Source organism: Theropithecus gelada, chromosome 6 (assembly GCF_003255815.1).
Source record: "Theropithecus gelada isolate Dixy chromosome 6, Tgel_1.0, whole genome shotgun sequence".
Taxonomy (NCBI): Eukaryota; Metazoa; Chordata; class Mammalia; order Primates; family Cercopithecidae; genus Theropithecus; species Theropithecus gelada.
The window spans coordinates 146,359,811-146,377,153 of NC_037673.1; the positions used below are offsets into that span (position 1 = coordinate 146,359,811).

General features: G+C 42.3%; 1 protein-coding gene across 2 annotated transcripts in view; it reads right to left on the reverse strand.

Annotated features, from left to right (window-relative positions):
- The window catches only part of PDE6A (phosphodiesterase 6A), an 84,534-nt gene that overhangs the window by 40,762 nt on the left and 26,429 nt on the right, over positions 1-17,343 (reverse strand). For both annotated transcript variants that reach the window (XM_025387980.1, XM_025387979.1), the window contains 2 exons: positions 15,390-15,454; positions 3,278-3,344 (listed from right to left, as the gene is read on the reverse strand). In XM_025387980.1, the coding sequence (XP_025243765.1) occupies positions 3,278-3,344; positions 15,390-15,454 (132 nt within the window). The remainder of the gene's footprint in view (positions 1-3,277; positions 3,345-15,389; positions 15,455-17,343) is intronic.

Genomic DNA, 17,343 nt, shown 5'->3' on the forward strand with positions numbered 1-17,343 from the left:
TAATAAATGAAAGGTGTTGTAGCTCCGGTTCTACATTGCTAGATTCCTCTCCTGAAAGTCAGACCAGTTTACCCTACTGGTAAGGGATCAGATGACACTTACAGAGCACTGTGAGGCCACTGTGTACGGTTGTGTAATGTGTGAACTGCACACGGGCATCAGGCTGAGGGGCAACTGGGAGCTGAAATCCAGCCTGTGATCTGCTTGCAGCACCATGACCTTGACCTTCCTTTAATCATCCTTTGAGAAATGGTGCCTACTAATTCTCACAAACGTACCACCTTGGCTTGCAGAGACCCTTCCTGACAACACAGGAGTGGGCTGTCTGTGGTCTCAGAGAGCGAGCTGTACCTGCTCCTGTCCGAGGACTGCCCACTCACTGCCTCAGCCTTCTGACCTCTCCTTTGACCAACTCTATCAGTTGCCATCATTGTCTCCTGATGGCAGAGCTCTTGGAGGCCTCTTTCCTCTCCATCTGTGAGCATGCTGGTGTCTCTCTCATGCTTGAAAATGAAATCCTTCCTGCATCCATCATGGTCCCCATAGCAACCACTCAGGCATTCTCCTCTTTTCTTTTGTATTCTTTACCTTCTCATTACCCACCTACTACTCAGCAAACCACATGCTGGTTCTGCTTCCAACTCACCACCAAATCCATTTTCATTGGGGCCGCCAATAACCTCTTCAGTGCCAAACCCAATGAGGGTTTTCAGTTCTTATCTTACCAGTTCACTCTGCTGCATGTCATCATCTCTCCCTGTTGAAACTTTCCACTTTCTTGGTTTCCATGACACTGCCCTCTCTTGGGTCTCCAAACACCTCTGAACCTTCCTTCTGTTTCTCTATCACACGCTCCTCTTTCTCCACCCACTCTGTAGATGCTGACACCCTCCATGATTGCACCCTGGGTCCACTGCCTGTCTCCCTCTCCCTAGGTGCCTTCCTCCACACTCATAATTTCAAACACCATCTGGTCCTGATATCTTCCAGATCGCTGCTTCCAACACTCCTCTCTCTCCACAGCATCAGAATTGTCTCTTCATCTACCTGCTGGACATCTGCTTCTAAAAAATGTCTGAAACTGACTTCATCATTTTACATCCAAGCGTGATGACAGCACTATTCATCCAGTCTAGAAGCCTGAAATTAGCCTTGACTCCTCTCTTCCCCACTCTCTGCCTACAGCCAATCACAAAGCCCTGCCAGCTTCGCCCTCTCAATATTGGACCTGACCCCTTGTCCCCTTCTTGTGTTCTTGCCTCTGTCAAAGTTGTTGTGGGTATTAAATTTAGGTAGTGCCTGACTCACGATAAGCACCCAGCAGCTGTTAGCAAGAATGATAGTGTTCTTTATCCCACCTGCCTTTGCTGAGATTCTCATCACCTCTTACTTGAATGGTGCTCTGGTTACTTTGCCTGCGGTCCTAGTCCTTCAGATCCATTTTCCAGGAAGCTGCTAGAGTCATCTTTCTTTTCTTTCTTTCTTTTTATTTTTTTCTTTTAGAGACAGGGTCTCCCTCTGTTGCCCAGGCTGGAATGCAGTGGCGTGATCATACCTCACTGCAGCCTGGAACTCCTGGGATCAAGGGATACTCCTGTCTCAGCCTCTTGAGTAGCTGGGACTGGGGGCGTGCACCACCATGCCTGGCTAATCTTTAAATTTTTTGTAGAGACAGAGTCTTGGTATATTCCCAAGCTGGTCTCCAACTCCTGGACTCAAGTGATCCTCCTGCCTCGGCCTCCCAAAGTGTTGGGATTACAGACATGAGTCACCATGCCCTGCCAGAGTTATCTTTCTAAAATGAAAATCGACTATGTGAATCTCCTGCTTGTCTACCTGTCACCTGTAGATTAAAATCCCACCTTTTAAGGATGAGCATGGTGGTTCACTCCTATAATCCCAGCACTTTGGGAGGTTGAGGTGGGTGGATCACTTGAAACCAGGTGTTCGAAACCAGCCTGGCTAACATGGTAAAACCCCTTCTCTGCCAAAAATACAAAAATTAGCTGGGCATGGTGGTACACGCCTGTAATCACAGCTATTCAAGTGGCTGAGGCATGACAATCGCTTGAGCCCAGGAGGCGGAGGTTGCAGTGAGCCAAGTTCTCACCACTGCATTCCAGCCTGGGCAACAGAGCGAGACACTGTCAAAAAAAAAAAAAAAACAAGTCCACCTTTTAGACAAGGCATCCAAGGCCTGGTGTAATTTAACCCCTTCCTCCCTCTTGAGCCTCATTTTTTGCTGTCTTCCTGTCTCAAATCTAATACTCCAGCCACACTTAACCACATACAGCACACTGCTCCAGGCCTCCATGCCCATGTTGTTTGCCCGTGTTCTTCCTTCCACCTGGAGCCTCCTTTTATGACCCCGCCTGCCTAAGACATATTTATTTCATTTTATTTATTATTATTATTTTTTGAGATGGAGTCTTTCTCTGTTGCCCAGGCTAGAGTGCAATGGCGGGATCTCGGCTCACTGCAACCTCTGCCTCCCAGGTTCGAGTGATTCTCCTGCCTCAGCCTCCCGAGTAGGTGGGATTACAGGCGCCCGCCACATGCCCAGCAAATTTATATATATATATAAATATATATATAAATATATATAAATATATATATTTTTGAGACGGAGTCTCGCTCAGTTGCCCAGGCTGGAGTGCAGTGGCAAGATCACGTCTCACTGCAAGCTCCGCCTCCCAGGTTCACGCCATTCTCCTGCCTCAGCCTCCCAAGTAGCTGGGACTACAGGCGCCCGCTGCCACACCAGGCTAATTTTTTGCATTTTTAGTAGAGACGGGGTTTCACCATATTAGCCAGGATGGTCTCAATCTCCTGACCTTGTGATCCACTCACCTCGGCCTCCCAAAGTGCTGGGATTACAGGCGTGAGCCACTGCGCCCGGCCACATTTTTATATTTTTAGTAGAGATGGAGTTTTGTCATGTTGGCCAGGCTGGTCTCGAGCTCCTGACCTCAAGTGATCCACCCGCCTTGGCCCCCCAAAGTTCTGGGATTATAGGCCTGAGCCACTGTGCCTGGCCAAGACTATGTACCTTTCTACCTAAGGATTATTTATCTATGTATTTGATATTTCCTCAAATGTCAATTATCTGTTCATTCATTTAGACCAATTGCCAACTGAATTGAGAGAAACAAGAGAATCAGGCGTTTAGAGATCCACACTTGCCATCATCTTTTCCACTCTCTTCTTGATCTAAAATCTTTCCACTCTTTCTTCCACCTGATCCCAAACTCTCCCCCTTCAAAGTTATATGACTTACCAGGCCATTCTGGGCAACATAAGTGGGAAGACCGCTTACTAAAGCCCAATGGTCAGGAGGTGGATTCCTGTGAAGGCCAAAGACAAATGGTGACTCTCAGTGCAGGGATTGCTGGACTGAAGACTAAAATCTGGGCCTTTGCCCTCCCCCTGCTCTCAGGTGGCTCTCAGCAACTGCTTACATTCACTATACCTGACCAAACCCAAAATGTTGGCCAACCATCTTAATGTCCAAATCTAGACATGGAGAAAAGGGTGGCGAATATAACATTTTACTGACTGCCCACCAAGTTTCACTATCCGAGAAAAGAGACAGCATTCATTCTACAGATTGTTATTTGCTGCTGAGCAGAAACAAATACCATCACTTCCCTCATAAAGTTAGAAGCTACTAAAACTATGTAGGGAATGAAAAAATTCATCTATGGAGAATTCCTACCATGTACTAAGCACTAAGCTAAGTGCTTTATATACTTATCCCTCACAATACTATAATTTTTTGTATTATTATTTTTGCTTGTTTGTTGTGAGAAAAAAACACACACATAAACACGCATTTAAAACCTCAGCAATTGGCCAGGCGCGGTGGCTCAAGCCTGTAATCCCAGCACTTTGGGAGGCCAAGACGGGCGGATCACGAGGTTAGGAGATTGAGACCAGCCTGGCTAACACGGTGAAACCCCGTCTCTACTAAAAAAAACACACACACAAAAAAACTAGCTGGGACCTGTAGTCCCAGCTACTCAGGAGGCTGAGGCAGGAGAATGGCGTAGACCCGGGAGGCAGAGCTTGCAGTGAGCTGAGATCCGGCCACTGCACTCCAGCCTGGGCGACAGAGCGAGACTCCGTCTCAAAAATAAAAATAAAAATAAAAAAAACCTCAGCAATCATTAGAAAATGAACATTTATAAAACCACATGGACATCAAGAACAGCATTGTCAGCTCCTTGGAAGCCCTTGACTTTCCCCCGCAATCATAACCTTCTCCCTAAACCCAGAGGTAACCATTATTCTGAAATTATGCTAAATTGCATTATTGTTTTTTTGTAGAGTTTTATCTCCTAAGCATGTTTTCCTGTACTTGTTAGTTTAATTTTGCCTGTTTTTCAACTTCATTTAGATGGAACCATACAATGTATATTATTTTGTCTGTCTTCTTTGTCACGTTGCTGTAATTCACTCATTTCATTGACTTACAGTGTTCCCTATACTACTGTAGCACAAGTTATCCATTCAACTGTTGGTGGACATCCCCTATCCTTCCAGTTAGGGGATAATATAAACAGTGCTGATGTCAACATTGGTGTATATGTGCTCTCAGTGCTACATGGTATATTCCTAGGAGTAGAAGTACTGGGTCATAAGATGTTTGTATCTTCAACTTTACTAGATGAGGCCAAACCGTTTTCTAAAATGATTGTACCAATTTACACTCCCATCAGTGGTCCATTAGAGTTTCCTTTGTTCTCCATCTCTGTTAATACTTAGTATTTTCAGACTTTTAAATGATAGTACTTCTGGTGAGGTCTAATGGTATCTCATCATAGTTTTCTTTCATATTTCTCTACAAAACTAATGTTCATGTCTTTTACTCATTTTAAAAAATTACTTTTACCCATTTTTCTATACTGTTTCCTTCTTATTGATTCATAGGAATTCTTTATGTGTTCTCTCTCTCTCTCTTTTTTTTTTTTTTTTTTAGACAGGGCCTTACTCTGTCACTCAGGCTGGAATGCAGGAGCATGATCCTAGCTCACTATAAACTTGAACTCCTGGGCTCAAGTAATCCTTCCACCTCAGCTGCTCACCTAGCTGGGACTTCAGGCACGAACCACCATGCTCAGCTGATTAAAAATTTGTTTCATAGATGGAACTGTCTGCAAAAATTATAACAGAGAAATCTAACCTCACAAGATTCCATCTTGCTTCTAACTTTACAAGCTAACTGCCCTTACTCATTCCTGGGCATAGACCAAGCCAACTATGGGGAGAATTTAGTTTATAATTTAACATTGAAGCAAAGATGATAATAGTCCCTTCCCAAAATCGACCCCCTCTGGGGACTAAAACTGCCTTTGTAAGGCTAATGAAAGGCCACAAGGTTAGGGTTATGGGAGGGGCCTGAATTCTGCTAAGATGTAAGTGTAGTTAAACAATAACCAGCCATTGTTCCCTAGCTGGTTTTCTATAATTCCTTACTGCTCAGGAGTTATGTGGCTGGGGATCACATGATTTATAACTTCCCCTCCTACAGATAACATCACTATTGTACAACCTAAGATTGGTCTTTGAGATATTTTTTAGACTTTCGCATTCTGGCTACTGACTGACTCTACCTGGACCCATAACTCAGTGGTACAAAGTTTCCTTTGTTCTCCATCTCTGTCAATACTTAGTATTTTCAGACTTTTGCATGATAGTCCTTGTGGTGAGGTCTAATGGTATCTCATCGTACTTTTCTTTCATATTTCTCTACTAAATTAATAAAATGGAGTACCTTCCATAAATGTATTTGTCATTTGCATTTTTTGTAAAGTTCCTCTGTTCATGTCTTTTACTTATTTTTTAAAGTTACTTTTAAATTTACTTTTGCTCATTTTTCAATAGTGTTTCCTTTTTATTGATTTGTAGGAGTTCTTTATATGTTCTTTTTTTTTTTTTTTTTTTTTTTTTAAGAGACAGGGCTCACTCTGTCACTCAGGCTGGAACGCAGTAGCCAGATTCAACTGGTCTTGTGACCTCACCTAGGAACTGACTCACTGCAAGAAGACAGTTTCAATCCCCTGTGATTTTATCCTCAGCCCAACCAACCAGTATTTCCCATTCCCTAGCCCCCTGCCCACCAAATTATCCTTGAAAAACCCTGGCCTCCAAATTCTCAGGGAGGTAGATTTGAGAAATATCTCTGGTTCTTTTGCTCAACTGCCTTAAAATAATTAAACTGTTTCTCTGCTGCAACTCTTGCTGTTCTCAGTGTATTGTCTTTTCTGGGCAGCGGGCAAGAAGAACCTGTCAGGCTGTACCATAGAGATGGGGAGTCTTACTATGTTGCCCAGGCTGGTCTCAAATTCCTGGCCTAAAGTGATCCTCCTACCTAGGTCTCCCAAAGCACTGGAATTACAGGCATGAGTCACTGTGCCTGGCCCTATATACATTTTTGATACGAGCCTTTGTCAGTTATTTGTGCTATAAATACATTTTCTTGTATCATGATTTGCCTTTTTACTCTTTATAGTAACCAGCCTCCTAGATGACCCTCAGTGATTCTCACTTCCTTGTATAGTCCCCTCCAACGATGAATCAAAGCTGGTCTCAGTGACCAAAAGAATATGGTGGAGATGAATGTGTTATTTTGAAACTAGATTATGAAAGGCATTGTAGCTTTCACCTGCTTGCTCTGGGGAAGTCAGCCACCATGCCATGAAGTAACTCAAGCAGCCCGTTATAGAGGCCTATGTGAAAAGGAACTGAGGCCTCCTGCCAAAGCCAGCATCAACTTGCCAGCCATCTGAGTAAGTTATTTAGTAAGCAGATCCTCCGATTCCGGGAAAGCCTTCAGATGACTGCAGCCCACACTCATATTTGACTTCAACCTCATGAGCTACCCCAAGCTAAAACTGCCCAGTCGGCCGGCGCAGTGGCTCACGCCTGAAATCCCAGCACTTTGGGGCCAAGGCAGGCAGATCATCTGAGGTCAGGAGTTCGAGACCAGCCTGACCAACATGGAGAAATCCCGTCTCGACTAAAAATACAAAATTAGCTGGGCATGGTGGCGCATGCTTGTAATCCCAGTTACTTGGGAGGCTGAGTCAGGAGAATCTCTTGAACCCAGGTGGCAGAGGTTGCCATGAGCCGAGATCATGCCATTGCACTCCAGCCTGGGTAACTAGAGTGAAACTCCATCTCCAAAAAAAACACAAAAAACAAAAAACTACCCCGTCAAGCCACCCTTGAATTTCTGACCCACAGAATAATAAATAATAAAGAGAAGCCGGGTATAGTGGCTCACAACTGTAATCCCAGCACTTTGGGAGGCTGAGGAAGGCAGGTAACCTAAGGTTGGGAGTTTGAGGCCAGCTTGGCCAACATGGTAAAATCCCATCTCTACTAAAAAAAATTACAAAAATTAACCGGGAATGATGGTGGGTTTCTATATTCCCAGCTACTGGGGAGGCTGAGGCAGGAGAATCACCTGAAACCAGGAGGCAGAGGTTGCAGTGAGCCAAGATCATGCCATTGCACTCCAGCCTGGATGACAAGAGCAAAACTCCATCTCAAAATAATAACAACAATAAAGAGATAATAAATTATTATTGATATTTTAAGTCACTAACTTTTGGGACAATATGTTATGTAGAAATAGATAAACTAATACACTCCCAAATGGTATATTTTGATATAAATAGAAGTTTTTGTTCTTAGTGTGGTCAAATATATCAATATTTTTATTTGTTTCTGAAGTCTTATTTATAAATTTTTAACCCAAAGATCATAAAGCTCTTTTATATTATCTTCTAAAAGTGTTACAGTTTGACCTTTTATATTTGGACCCCTAATTCACCTAGAATTTATATTTGTGTAATTTACTTCTCTGTTGTTTTGTTTTTGAGACAGAGTCTTGCTCTGTTACCCAGGCTGGAGTGTAATGGTGCAATCTCAGCTCACTGCATGCAACTTCTGCCTCCTGGGTTTAAGCAATTCTCCTGCCTCAGCCTCCCGAGTAGCTGGGATTACAGGTGCCTGCCACAATGCCTGGCTAATTTTTGTATTTTTAGTAGAGATGAAGTTTCACCATGTTGGCCAGGCTGGTCTCGAACTCCTGATCTCAGGTGATCCCCCCGCCTCGGCCTAGTGTTGGGATTATAGGCGTGAGCCACCGTGCCCAGTTGTGTAATTTACTTTTGAGGGAGAAATCACATTTCTTTTTTCCCCATGTTGGTACCCATTTATACAAGCATAATTTATTTGAAAGATCATTCGTTCTTCCATTGCATTAAAATGGCGCCTTTGTCACAAATGAAGTGGCTGTATATGTGTAAGTCTGTTTCCGGCTCTTTGTTCTGTTCCACAGATATATTCCCAGGCTGGTCTCAAACTCCTGAGCTCAGGTGATCCACCTGCCTCAGCCTTCCAAAGTGTGAGGCTGGTGTAAGCTATCGCACCTGGCCTAAAATTCTCTTTAGAAGATTAAGAAAATTTTCCTCTATAATGATGATTATGTCATTTTTCTCTTAATGGCAAATTATATAGGTTGATTTTTCTAACATTAAACCAAGTCTGCATTCCTGGAATAAATCCATCTGGGTAACAATGTGCAATCTTTTATATATTGTTACTCATTATTTGCTAGAATTTTATTTAGAATATTTACATCTATGTCCATTATTTGCTAGAATTATATTTAGGATATTTACATCTGTGTCCGTAAGGGAGCATACTCAGAACTTTCCTTTCTGTTGGGTTTTGGCATATAGCTTATACTAGCCACTTCTTTGCCTGTTATCATACAATAATCGTATGAGATTTTTATTTCTTCCTTAAATATTAATTAGAACTCAGGCAGTGGTGTGTGCCTGTAGCCCCAGCTAGTGGGGAGGCTGAAGTGGGAGGATCACTGGAAACCAGGAGTCCAAAGCCAGCCTGGGCAATATAGGGAGACTCCATCTCTAAAAAATATAAATAAATGAATAAAAACCACTAAGTAGAATTCACCTGTGAAAAAAATCTGGGCCTGGGGTATCTTTGCGAGAAGGTTTTTATTTATTTTATTGTAATAAATATTGTATTGTAATAAAACTGTTTTGGTGTTATATTTCTTCTTGATTTTGTAAGTTTCACTTTTAATTTTTTTCCTCTTATTCTTTTTTTCAAGACAGGGTCTTACTATGTTGTCCAGGCTGTTCTTGAATTCCTGGTCTTAAGCAATCCTCCCACTTCAGTCTCCCAAGTAGCTGGGATTACAGGCATGTGCCACCACCTGGCTAGGTTTTTTGTTTTGTTTGAGACAGGGTCTCACTCTGTCACCCAGGCTGAGTGCAGGGGGGCAAACCCGGCTCACTGCAGCCTCAACCTCCTGGGCTCAAGCAATTCTCCCACCTCAGCCTCACATGTAGGACTGCAGGCATGTGCCATCACATCCAGCTAATTTTAAAAATATTTTTGTAGAGACAGGACAACCACTGACAAGGCTGCTTTGAGCTGGCTATGTTCCTTGACTGCAGGTCAATGCTTCTCTCAAGGTGGTTTGCTCTACAAGACTCTTTTTCATTCCAGATTATGGAAATTTCCTTTTGGGGCCAGAAGTGGTAGTAGCTCCCCAACTAATAGCACATTCTCTTATGGTTCCCTTCATTCCACCCCCACCTTTGCAATTTGTCCCTCTGTAAATAAACCCTCACTGAATTATCCTGATTTGAATGTGACACCTATTTTCAGTTGAGACCCTGACTGATACGGATGGATACATAGCTTGTTACTTTTTCAGCCTTTTAAAATTTAAATATGTGCATTTAAGGCTGTAAATTTTTACATTAAGCACAATTTCACTGCATCACACAGGTTTTTTATTTTTTATAGAGGCTTTAATATATTATATTTTCATTATCTTTCAGCTCAGAATATTTTCTAATTTCCATTAATTGATTCTTTTATCCATAGGTTGTTTGGAAGTATATTCCTTTTATTTTTTCAGAAGGATATTTCTTAGTTCCCAAGCATATGAGAATTTCCTAATTAGCTTATTGTTACTGGCTTAGAGCAGTGTTCTCTTTATATTTATTAGGTTAAATTCATTAATTGGATTATTCAAATATTCTATATTCTGTTTGTTGATTTTAGTTTGCTCCTTAAGTCAATTAGCAAACATAGATTCATCTATATCTCCTTATATTTCTGTTAGTTTTTGCTTTATATTTTTTGAGGTCATGTTATGATGTGCTTGCAAATTTAGAATAGTAATATCTTCCTGTAATACTGAGATAGATCGACCCCTTTATCATTAAGTGACTCTTTATCTCTACTAATGTTCTTTGATATGTCTATTTCTATATGATGTTAACATGGTTATACAAGTTTTCTTTTGATTAGCATTTGCATGGTGTGTCTTTTTTCAATCTTTAATGTTCAACCTCTCTGTATTCTCTTTCGGATTAGTCCCCTGTAAACAGGATATAGGATTTTTCATCATATCTTGGAAGTAATCATTGTTGACTAACTTTTGTATGTGCAGAGAAAGATTAAATGCTGCCAATTAATCTATAATGTAGCCTATAATGCTTATCACTTGTAATTTTTACTTTATTCAGATCAACATTGTTCTTTTAGATACAGATTTTTTAAATCATCTCTCACATTTTTTTCTCTCATTTTGTGCCGGTTAAGACAATTTTTCATTTCAATGCTGAATCATAGCATAATATCTCTTTAAAATTATTTTGCATGGCAATTGAATTCAATGTGAATAGCAACCAGCAATGGTTGCTCAGCATTAACTATACTTACAACAATATGAATGGTGTGAAATGAAAATTACAGGACACCATTGTTTTTGACTAAACTCCTGTAATAGGGGCCCTAACAGATCAAACTAAAAATTAAAATGAAGTCACCTACATCAAAGTTCCAAGTCACTAAACACACTAAATTATTATCTGACCTTCTGAGAAAACAGGAGAAACAAAAGCCAATTTTCCAAACAAGCCAGTTAAGCCAGTTTCTTTCTTTCTTTCTTTCTTTCTTTCTTTCTTTCTTTCTTTCTTTCTTTCTTTCTTTCTTTCTTTCCTTTTTTTTTTTTTTGAGACAGGGTCTCACTCTCTCCCCTGTGTGAAGTGATGTGATCATGGCTCACTGTAGCCTCCACCTCCCCGGCTCAAGTGATCCTCCTGCCTCAGCCTCCTGAGCAGTTGGGACCACAGGTGTGCACCACCATGCCTGACTAATTTTTGTACTTTTTTGTGGAGATGGGGTCTTGCCATATTGCCCAGGCTGGTCTCAAAGTGCTGAGCTCAAGGGATCTGCCCACCTCAGCCTCCCAAATTGCTGGGATTATAGGTGTCAGCCACTGTGCCCAGCAACAAGCCAGTTTCAGTTGGCATGATAATGAAGTTTCCTCTGCTTTAGTCCTTACACCCACACAAAGGTAGCCTGAAATAGCTTGATTTCTACTTCTCAGTTATTTTTCTATTGTCCCGTTTCCCTGTCCTGCCTTACAAGAAAACTAGCTTTAAAATGACCAATCTGCTTTTTGTTCTTTGTTCCTATGAAACCAACCCCTTCTGCTCAACTCATTGGAACATTTACTCTATTTTACACAATAAATCATCGCCCAATTCTAGAATCTCAAATAAAACTAATTGAGATTTTTAGACAAAATTGATTGTAACTTTGTCTTTTGACTATGGTTATGATCAAGTTCACACCTAGGCAATAACAACTACATCATGTCTGCCATAGCTAACAACAATTACACAATTCTATTTCAGAAATGTCAAAAAGTAGAAAACCGCATCTTAGAATCAATGAAAGGTAATGTATTTCTTTCTTATCCAGGCTGGCAATCTTTGTCATTTAACTGGAACATCTAGTTGATTTATATTTTTAAAAATTATTGGCCGGGCGCGGTGGCTCAAGCCTGTAATCCCAGCACTTTGGGAGGCCGAGACGGGCGGATCACGAGGTCAGGAGATCGAGACCATCCTGGCTAACCCGGTGAAACCCCGTCTCTACTAAAAAATACAAAAAACTAGCCGGGTGAGGTGGTGGGCGCCTGTAGTCCCAACTCGGGAGGCTGAGGCAGGAGAATGGCGTGAACCCGGGAGGTGGAGCTTGCAGTGAGCTGAGATCCAGCCACCGCACTCCAGCCTGGGTGACAGAGCGAGACTCCGTCTCAACAAAAAAAAAAAAAAAAAAAATTATTGGCCAGTGCATCAGCTCATGCCTATAATCCCAGCACTTTGGGAGGCTAAGGTAGAAGGACTGCTCGAGCCCAGGAGTTTGAAGAGGACAGCCTGGGCAACATGGTGAGACCCCATCTCTATTACAAAAAAAAAAAAAAATTATTGGCTAGGCATGGTGGCTAATGCCTGTAATCCCAGCACTTTGGGAGGTAGAGGTGAGAGGATCGCTTGAACCCAGAAGTTTGAGACCAACCTGGCAACATAGTGAGACCCTGTCTCTATAAAACACTAACACACTAAATAAATAAATTAATTTATTAATTCAAGTAATTGATATATTTGAATTTGAATTTCACCTTGATATGTACATTTTATTTTCCTACCTGCTCTATGCTCTTCTCTCCTTCTTTCTCTCTCTCTTTTTTAGTGAAAGGGTCTCACTATGTTGCCCAGGCTGGAGTACAGTGGCTATTCACAGGTGCAGTCATAGCTCACTGCAGCCTCAAACTCCTAGGCTCAAATAATCCTCCTGCCCCAGCCTCCTGATTAGCTGGGGCTACAGACAGTGCATTCACATCCAGCACCTATGTTCTTCCTGAACTTTTATTTTGCCTTCCTTTGGTTTGATTAGTCATTTCTTTACTATTCGATTTTCCCCTCTGTTAGTGTGGATGGCATATACTGTGACAGCCATTCTGGATGTTTACAGACATTCTGGCTGTCTATCCTGGGCACAAGGTCAGACTGCGTTTCCTAACCACTCAAGTAATGTGTGGCCATGTAACTAGCTTTGCCCATAAAATGTGAGTATAAGTGCTATGTGTCACCTCCAGATGGAGATTTTAAGAGCCAGTGTGTATTTTTCTTCTCTTCTCTGTGGCAAGGTTATTCTATCTTGCAAAGTTCAAAATGGCGGCTGCTTTATTAGCCTCGGCTCCTACCTGACTACAATCCACATACCATACCTCCAACCACACTCGCTAGCTGGCAATGCACACATAGTGGGATGGTGAAATAAATTTTAGTTGTTTATAACACTCAGGTCTCAAGGTCTTGTTACGAAAGCAGAGCCTGGCCTATCTTGGCTGAAACAAAGATTTGTGTTAGAAACAGGGTGCTGCCATAATAAAAACCCTAAAATGAGAGACATAGGTTAGGGACTGGGTGGTAGGCAGCAAGATGAGTGTTATCAGAGGCTAGTAGGATGTGATGCTGGTCAAGCAGAGACAAACAGAGAATTGCGACCTGTGACCATTTAAGAGACAGATAGTGAGTTAATAAGATTGCGGCTCTAGAAGCTAGAAAAGGGACTAGGAAACAGAATTGTTGAAGAGTATGTTTTTGATAAGGTGGAAAAAAAAAAGAGAGATGAGCTTTAGGAGAGAATAAGGGTATCAGGCTGGGTGCTGGGGCTCACGCCAGTAATTCCAGCACTTTGGGAGGCCAAGGTGGGTGAATCACTTGAGGTCAGGAGTTTGAGACCAGCCTGACCAGCATGGTGAAACCCCCATCTCTACTAAAAATACACAAATTAGCTGGGCATGGTGGCGCACACCTGTAATCCCAGCTACTTGGGAGGCTGAGGCAGGAGAATCGCTTGAACCCAGGAGGAGGAAGTTGTAGTGAGCCGAGATTGGGCTGCTGCACTCCAGCCTAGAAGACAGAGTGAGACTCCATCTTAAAAAAAAAAAAAAAAGGAGAGAATAGAATAAGGTAATCAGTCCTTATGCAGGCAGGAATGAAAGAATAGAGATAATCTAGAAATTGAGGAACTTGAGGCAACTTCTGATCCTCACCAGTAACAAATAACCCTGAGAACTTGTTTATCTGAGTGATGGGATTATTACGGTTTGGTCTGATGACCAAACTGAATCAGCATGGCGTATCACACCCACTCTTTGAGGATTAAGTTGGTATGCAGTAAATCCCTTCGGTGGGACAAAACTGCTGTGGGGGATAAGACTAAAGGTGTGGCTCTCCCACTAACCAAATTACAGCCTCAAGGCCATTGCAATTAAGTTGAGAAAGAGGGCTATGTCTCAAGACAGAACCATGGATGTGGCTTTTAGCACATGGAGAGGATTCAAACAGAGAAGAAGGTAACCAGGTTTTTAAGAAAGGTCTACTAACCAAAAAAGTATAAGCCTATATTTAAAAAGTTTGCAACTGTTCAAATCTTCGAATGGTCATAGAGTCCCAGCTACCTAGACACAGGACTGAGAGCATTCTTTCCTTTTCTTTTCATTGTCCTCCTCGGTCACACATGAGGGGACATTGAGAATAGGCTTTCCGTGAGGGCTGAGTCAGTTCCTTTGCAGCTTCCTGCTTTTGCTTTGCCTCCTTCACGTACCAGAAGAGTAGCACCGTTGAAAATCCCTGATTTCATCCCAGTCTTATTCTATACATCGGACTCTAAGGTCCAGACAAACCACTTACTGGCACTTGCTGTGAGACTGGGACTCAGAGCACCTGACTCACAATCTGGTCCACCGTAGCCCTCATCACCGCTCTGGTCAAGTCTTCCTCTTTCTTCGGCCTCACTGCTCACCCTCTGAGTCTCTCTACCGTCTTACACTGCCTCCTTCCCACTCTCCCTGCCTCTAATCAACTATGGGGTCTCGTTGGATTTGGTCAGTGTTGATCTTGGAATGAGTATCTTTTGGAAGTTGATAATGTACCTGCAGTTTTCCATGTTTTGAGATGTGTTAAAATAAAAACTATAGGAGGCCCTTGTTTTGGACGAAGCTCTGAACTAAGCTCCAACAAACCAAACTAAAAACCAGCGTGGAGTCACCCATGATAACGTTCCACCTCATCAAACCTAAACTAAGTTGTTTCTCATCCTCTTAGCGATTAGGAGAGAGGTAAAAGCCAAAAAGACCTGTTCCAGTCTTTAACAGGCACGATAATGAAGTTCCTCTGCTTTAATCCTTACACACACACAAAAAGGCAGCAGTAACCTGATATTAATCAGTTATTTTTCTATTGTTCTATCTCCCTCTCCCACCTTATAAGAAAAGTATCTTAAAAATGACTAACATGTTCTTTGATGTTTGCTTGGCTTTCTTCAGCCCTTCTCTGTCTATAAAGTCAACCTTATCAGAACACTTATGCATTTTATAGAATGAAGTGTTGCCCAATTCTAGAATCGCCAATAAAGCTAATTGAGATCTTTAAGCTAATTTATTGTAATTTTGTCTTTTGACAGGTGAAACTTACGGGATTACTTTGATGTCTTCTTTGCCATGCAGGATGTAGTCAATGACCTTGTAAAAGTTAATTTCCTGGCAAAAGAGAGAAAAATTATAGTTTTTGTTTGTTTGTTTGTTTTTTGAGACAGAGTTTTGCATTGTCGCCCAGGCTGGAGTGCAATGGCATGATCTCAGCTCACTGCAACCTCCACCTCCTGGGTTCAAGCAATTCTTCTGCCTCAGCCTCCTGAGTAAATGGGACTACAGGCATGCACCACCATGCCTGGATAATTTTTGTATTTTTAGCAGAGACAGGGTTTGAACTCCTGACCGCATGATCTGCCCACCTCAGCCTCCCAAAGTGCTGGGATTACGGGTGTGAGCCACCACGCCCAGCCAAAAAATTATACCTTTAAGAGTCAGTTAGAAGTTCAACAGCAGTGTGTCCCTAAAACAGACTTCGTTCTTTACCGTCATATGCCCCGTGGTTTTTGTTGTTGTTTTAATAAATTAATATTTTTATTGATATATAGTAGTTGTACATATTTTTCCCCATGGTTTTCAGGAATCGCCAAGCCTGGCCATAAGCTCCCTCCAAGGATGTGCCTGGGCTGTCTTCTGGTGCTCCCTGTCCTCTGCTGACTCTCAGGATTCAGCATGCTCCACCTTGGAGCCAGCTCACAGTGGCCAGGCAGAGGGCTAGGATCTGAGGCTGGGAAGAGGGATAGGAAATTCTCTAAGAGGATCTGGAGGTTGAGTGGGTGCAAGTTGATCATACAAATTGGGACATTTTTGTCATACCCAATTAAAAGAGAGTTGAGAAGCCAGAGGGCAAAAAAGTACTCAGGACACATAGCATTGTTCCCAGAATGTACTTCTCTGCATGCCTGGCTGCTTGCACTACCTGCTGTAACTCGAAAACCAGTTTTATCTGATAGTTGCTGAAACAACCTGCTGCAATCTAAGACTAATTTTACCCACTGCCATTACTCATCAGACAAAACTTGCCAGCTCCCTAGACCCTAACTGGTGTCAATGAACTTTCTCAGAGAGCAACATGTAATATTTCTCTTTTTTCTTTTAGACACAGGGTCTTGCTCTGTCACTCAGGTTGGAGTGCAGTGGCGCAGTCATGGGGGTGCTCACTGTAGCCGCGGATTCCTGGGCTCACGTGATCCTCCTGCCTTGGCTTCCCAAAGCACTGGGAATGACAGGCATGAGCCACCATGCCCGACCTCATTTCTCTTTTTTATAAAACCTTCACTTTCTCTCTGTTCTTTGGACATACCGAAGACTACTTAGTCTGCGTGTATGCCCTACATTGCAAGTCTTCCTTTGCCCAAAAACATTCAATTTAGAGATTCATCTCTGCGTTTTAATTTTGACTTTAATAAGTGCAAGAAGAAAGAGATAAAGACGGCTGCCAGAATCTAGGGAGATGGGAAAGTGGTCAGGAGGTTCCCATCCCATTTAAAATCACAGCCAATCAGCCATCCTTCCTGCAGGGTGCAACTCTATGGTCATGGCCCCATTTCTCCTTCATGCCTACCACTCAGCTGTTCTCTTGGCTGTGTCGTCACTTGAGACCTACCTTCTCAATCATGCTTCACGCCTCCAAACTAACTCTCTGCCTCTTCCATCCCTCCTACCTCCTTGCATTGTTAAAATTCCTATTCCCTTAAAGTAGAGCTCTTCAATTGCATTACTCTCTAGCATACAATTGGATGTTGGCATGTGGCTCCATTCCCCTAGCTCTCCAGGGGAAATTCTATTACCTTTTTCTTAGGTCCTCTGTATGCCCAAGTGTGACGAGCAACTATTTCACAAATGAGAAAGCTGAGACACAGACAGAGGAAAGGACTCACTTGTAGCAAGACAGTGAACCAAAATCAGAACCTGGGTCCTTAATTCCCAGCTCAGTGCTTTTCCTCTATGTCACCTAAGGTTAACAGCTTAGTGTTTTACTGTCTGCATCACTGTCA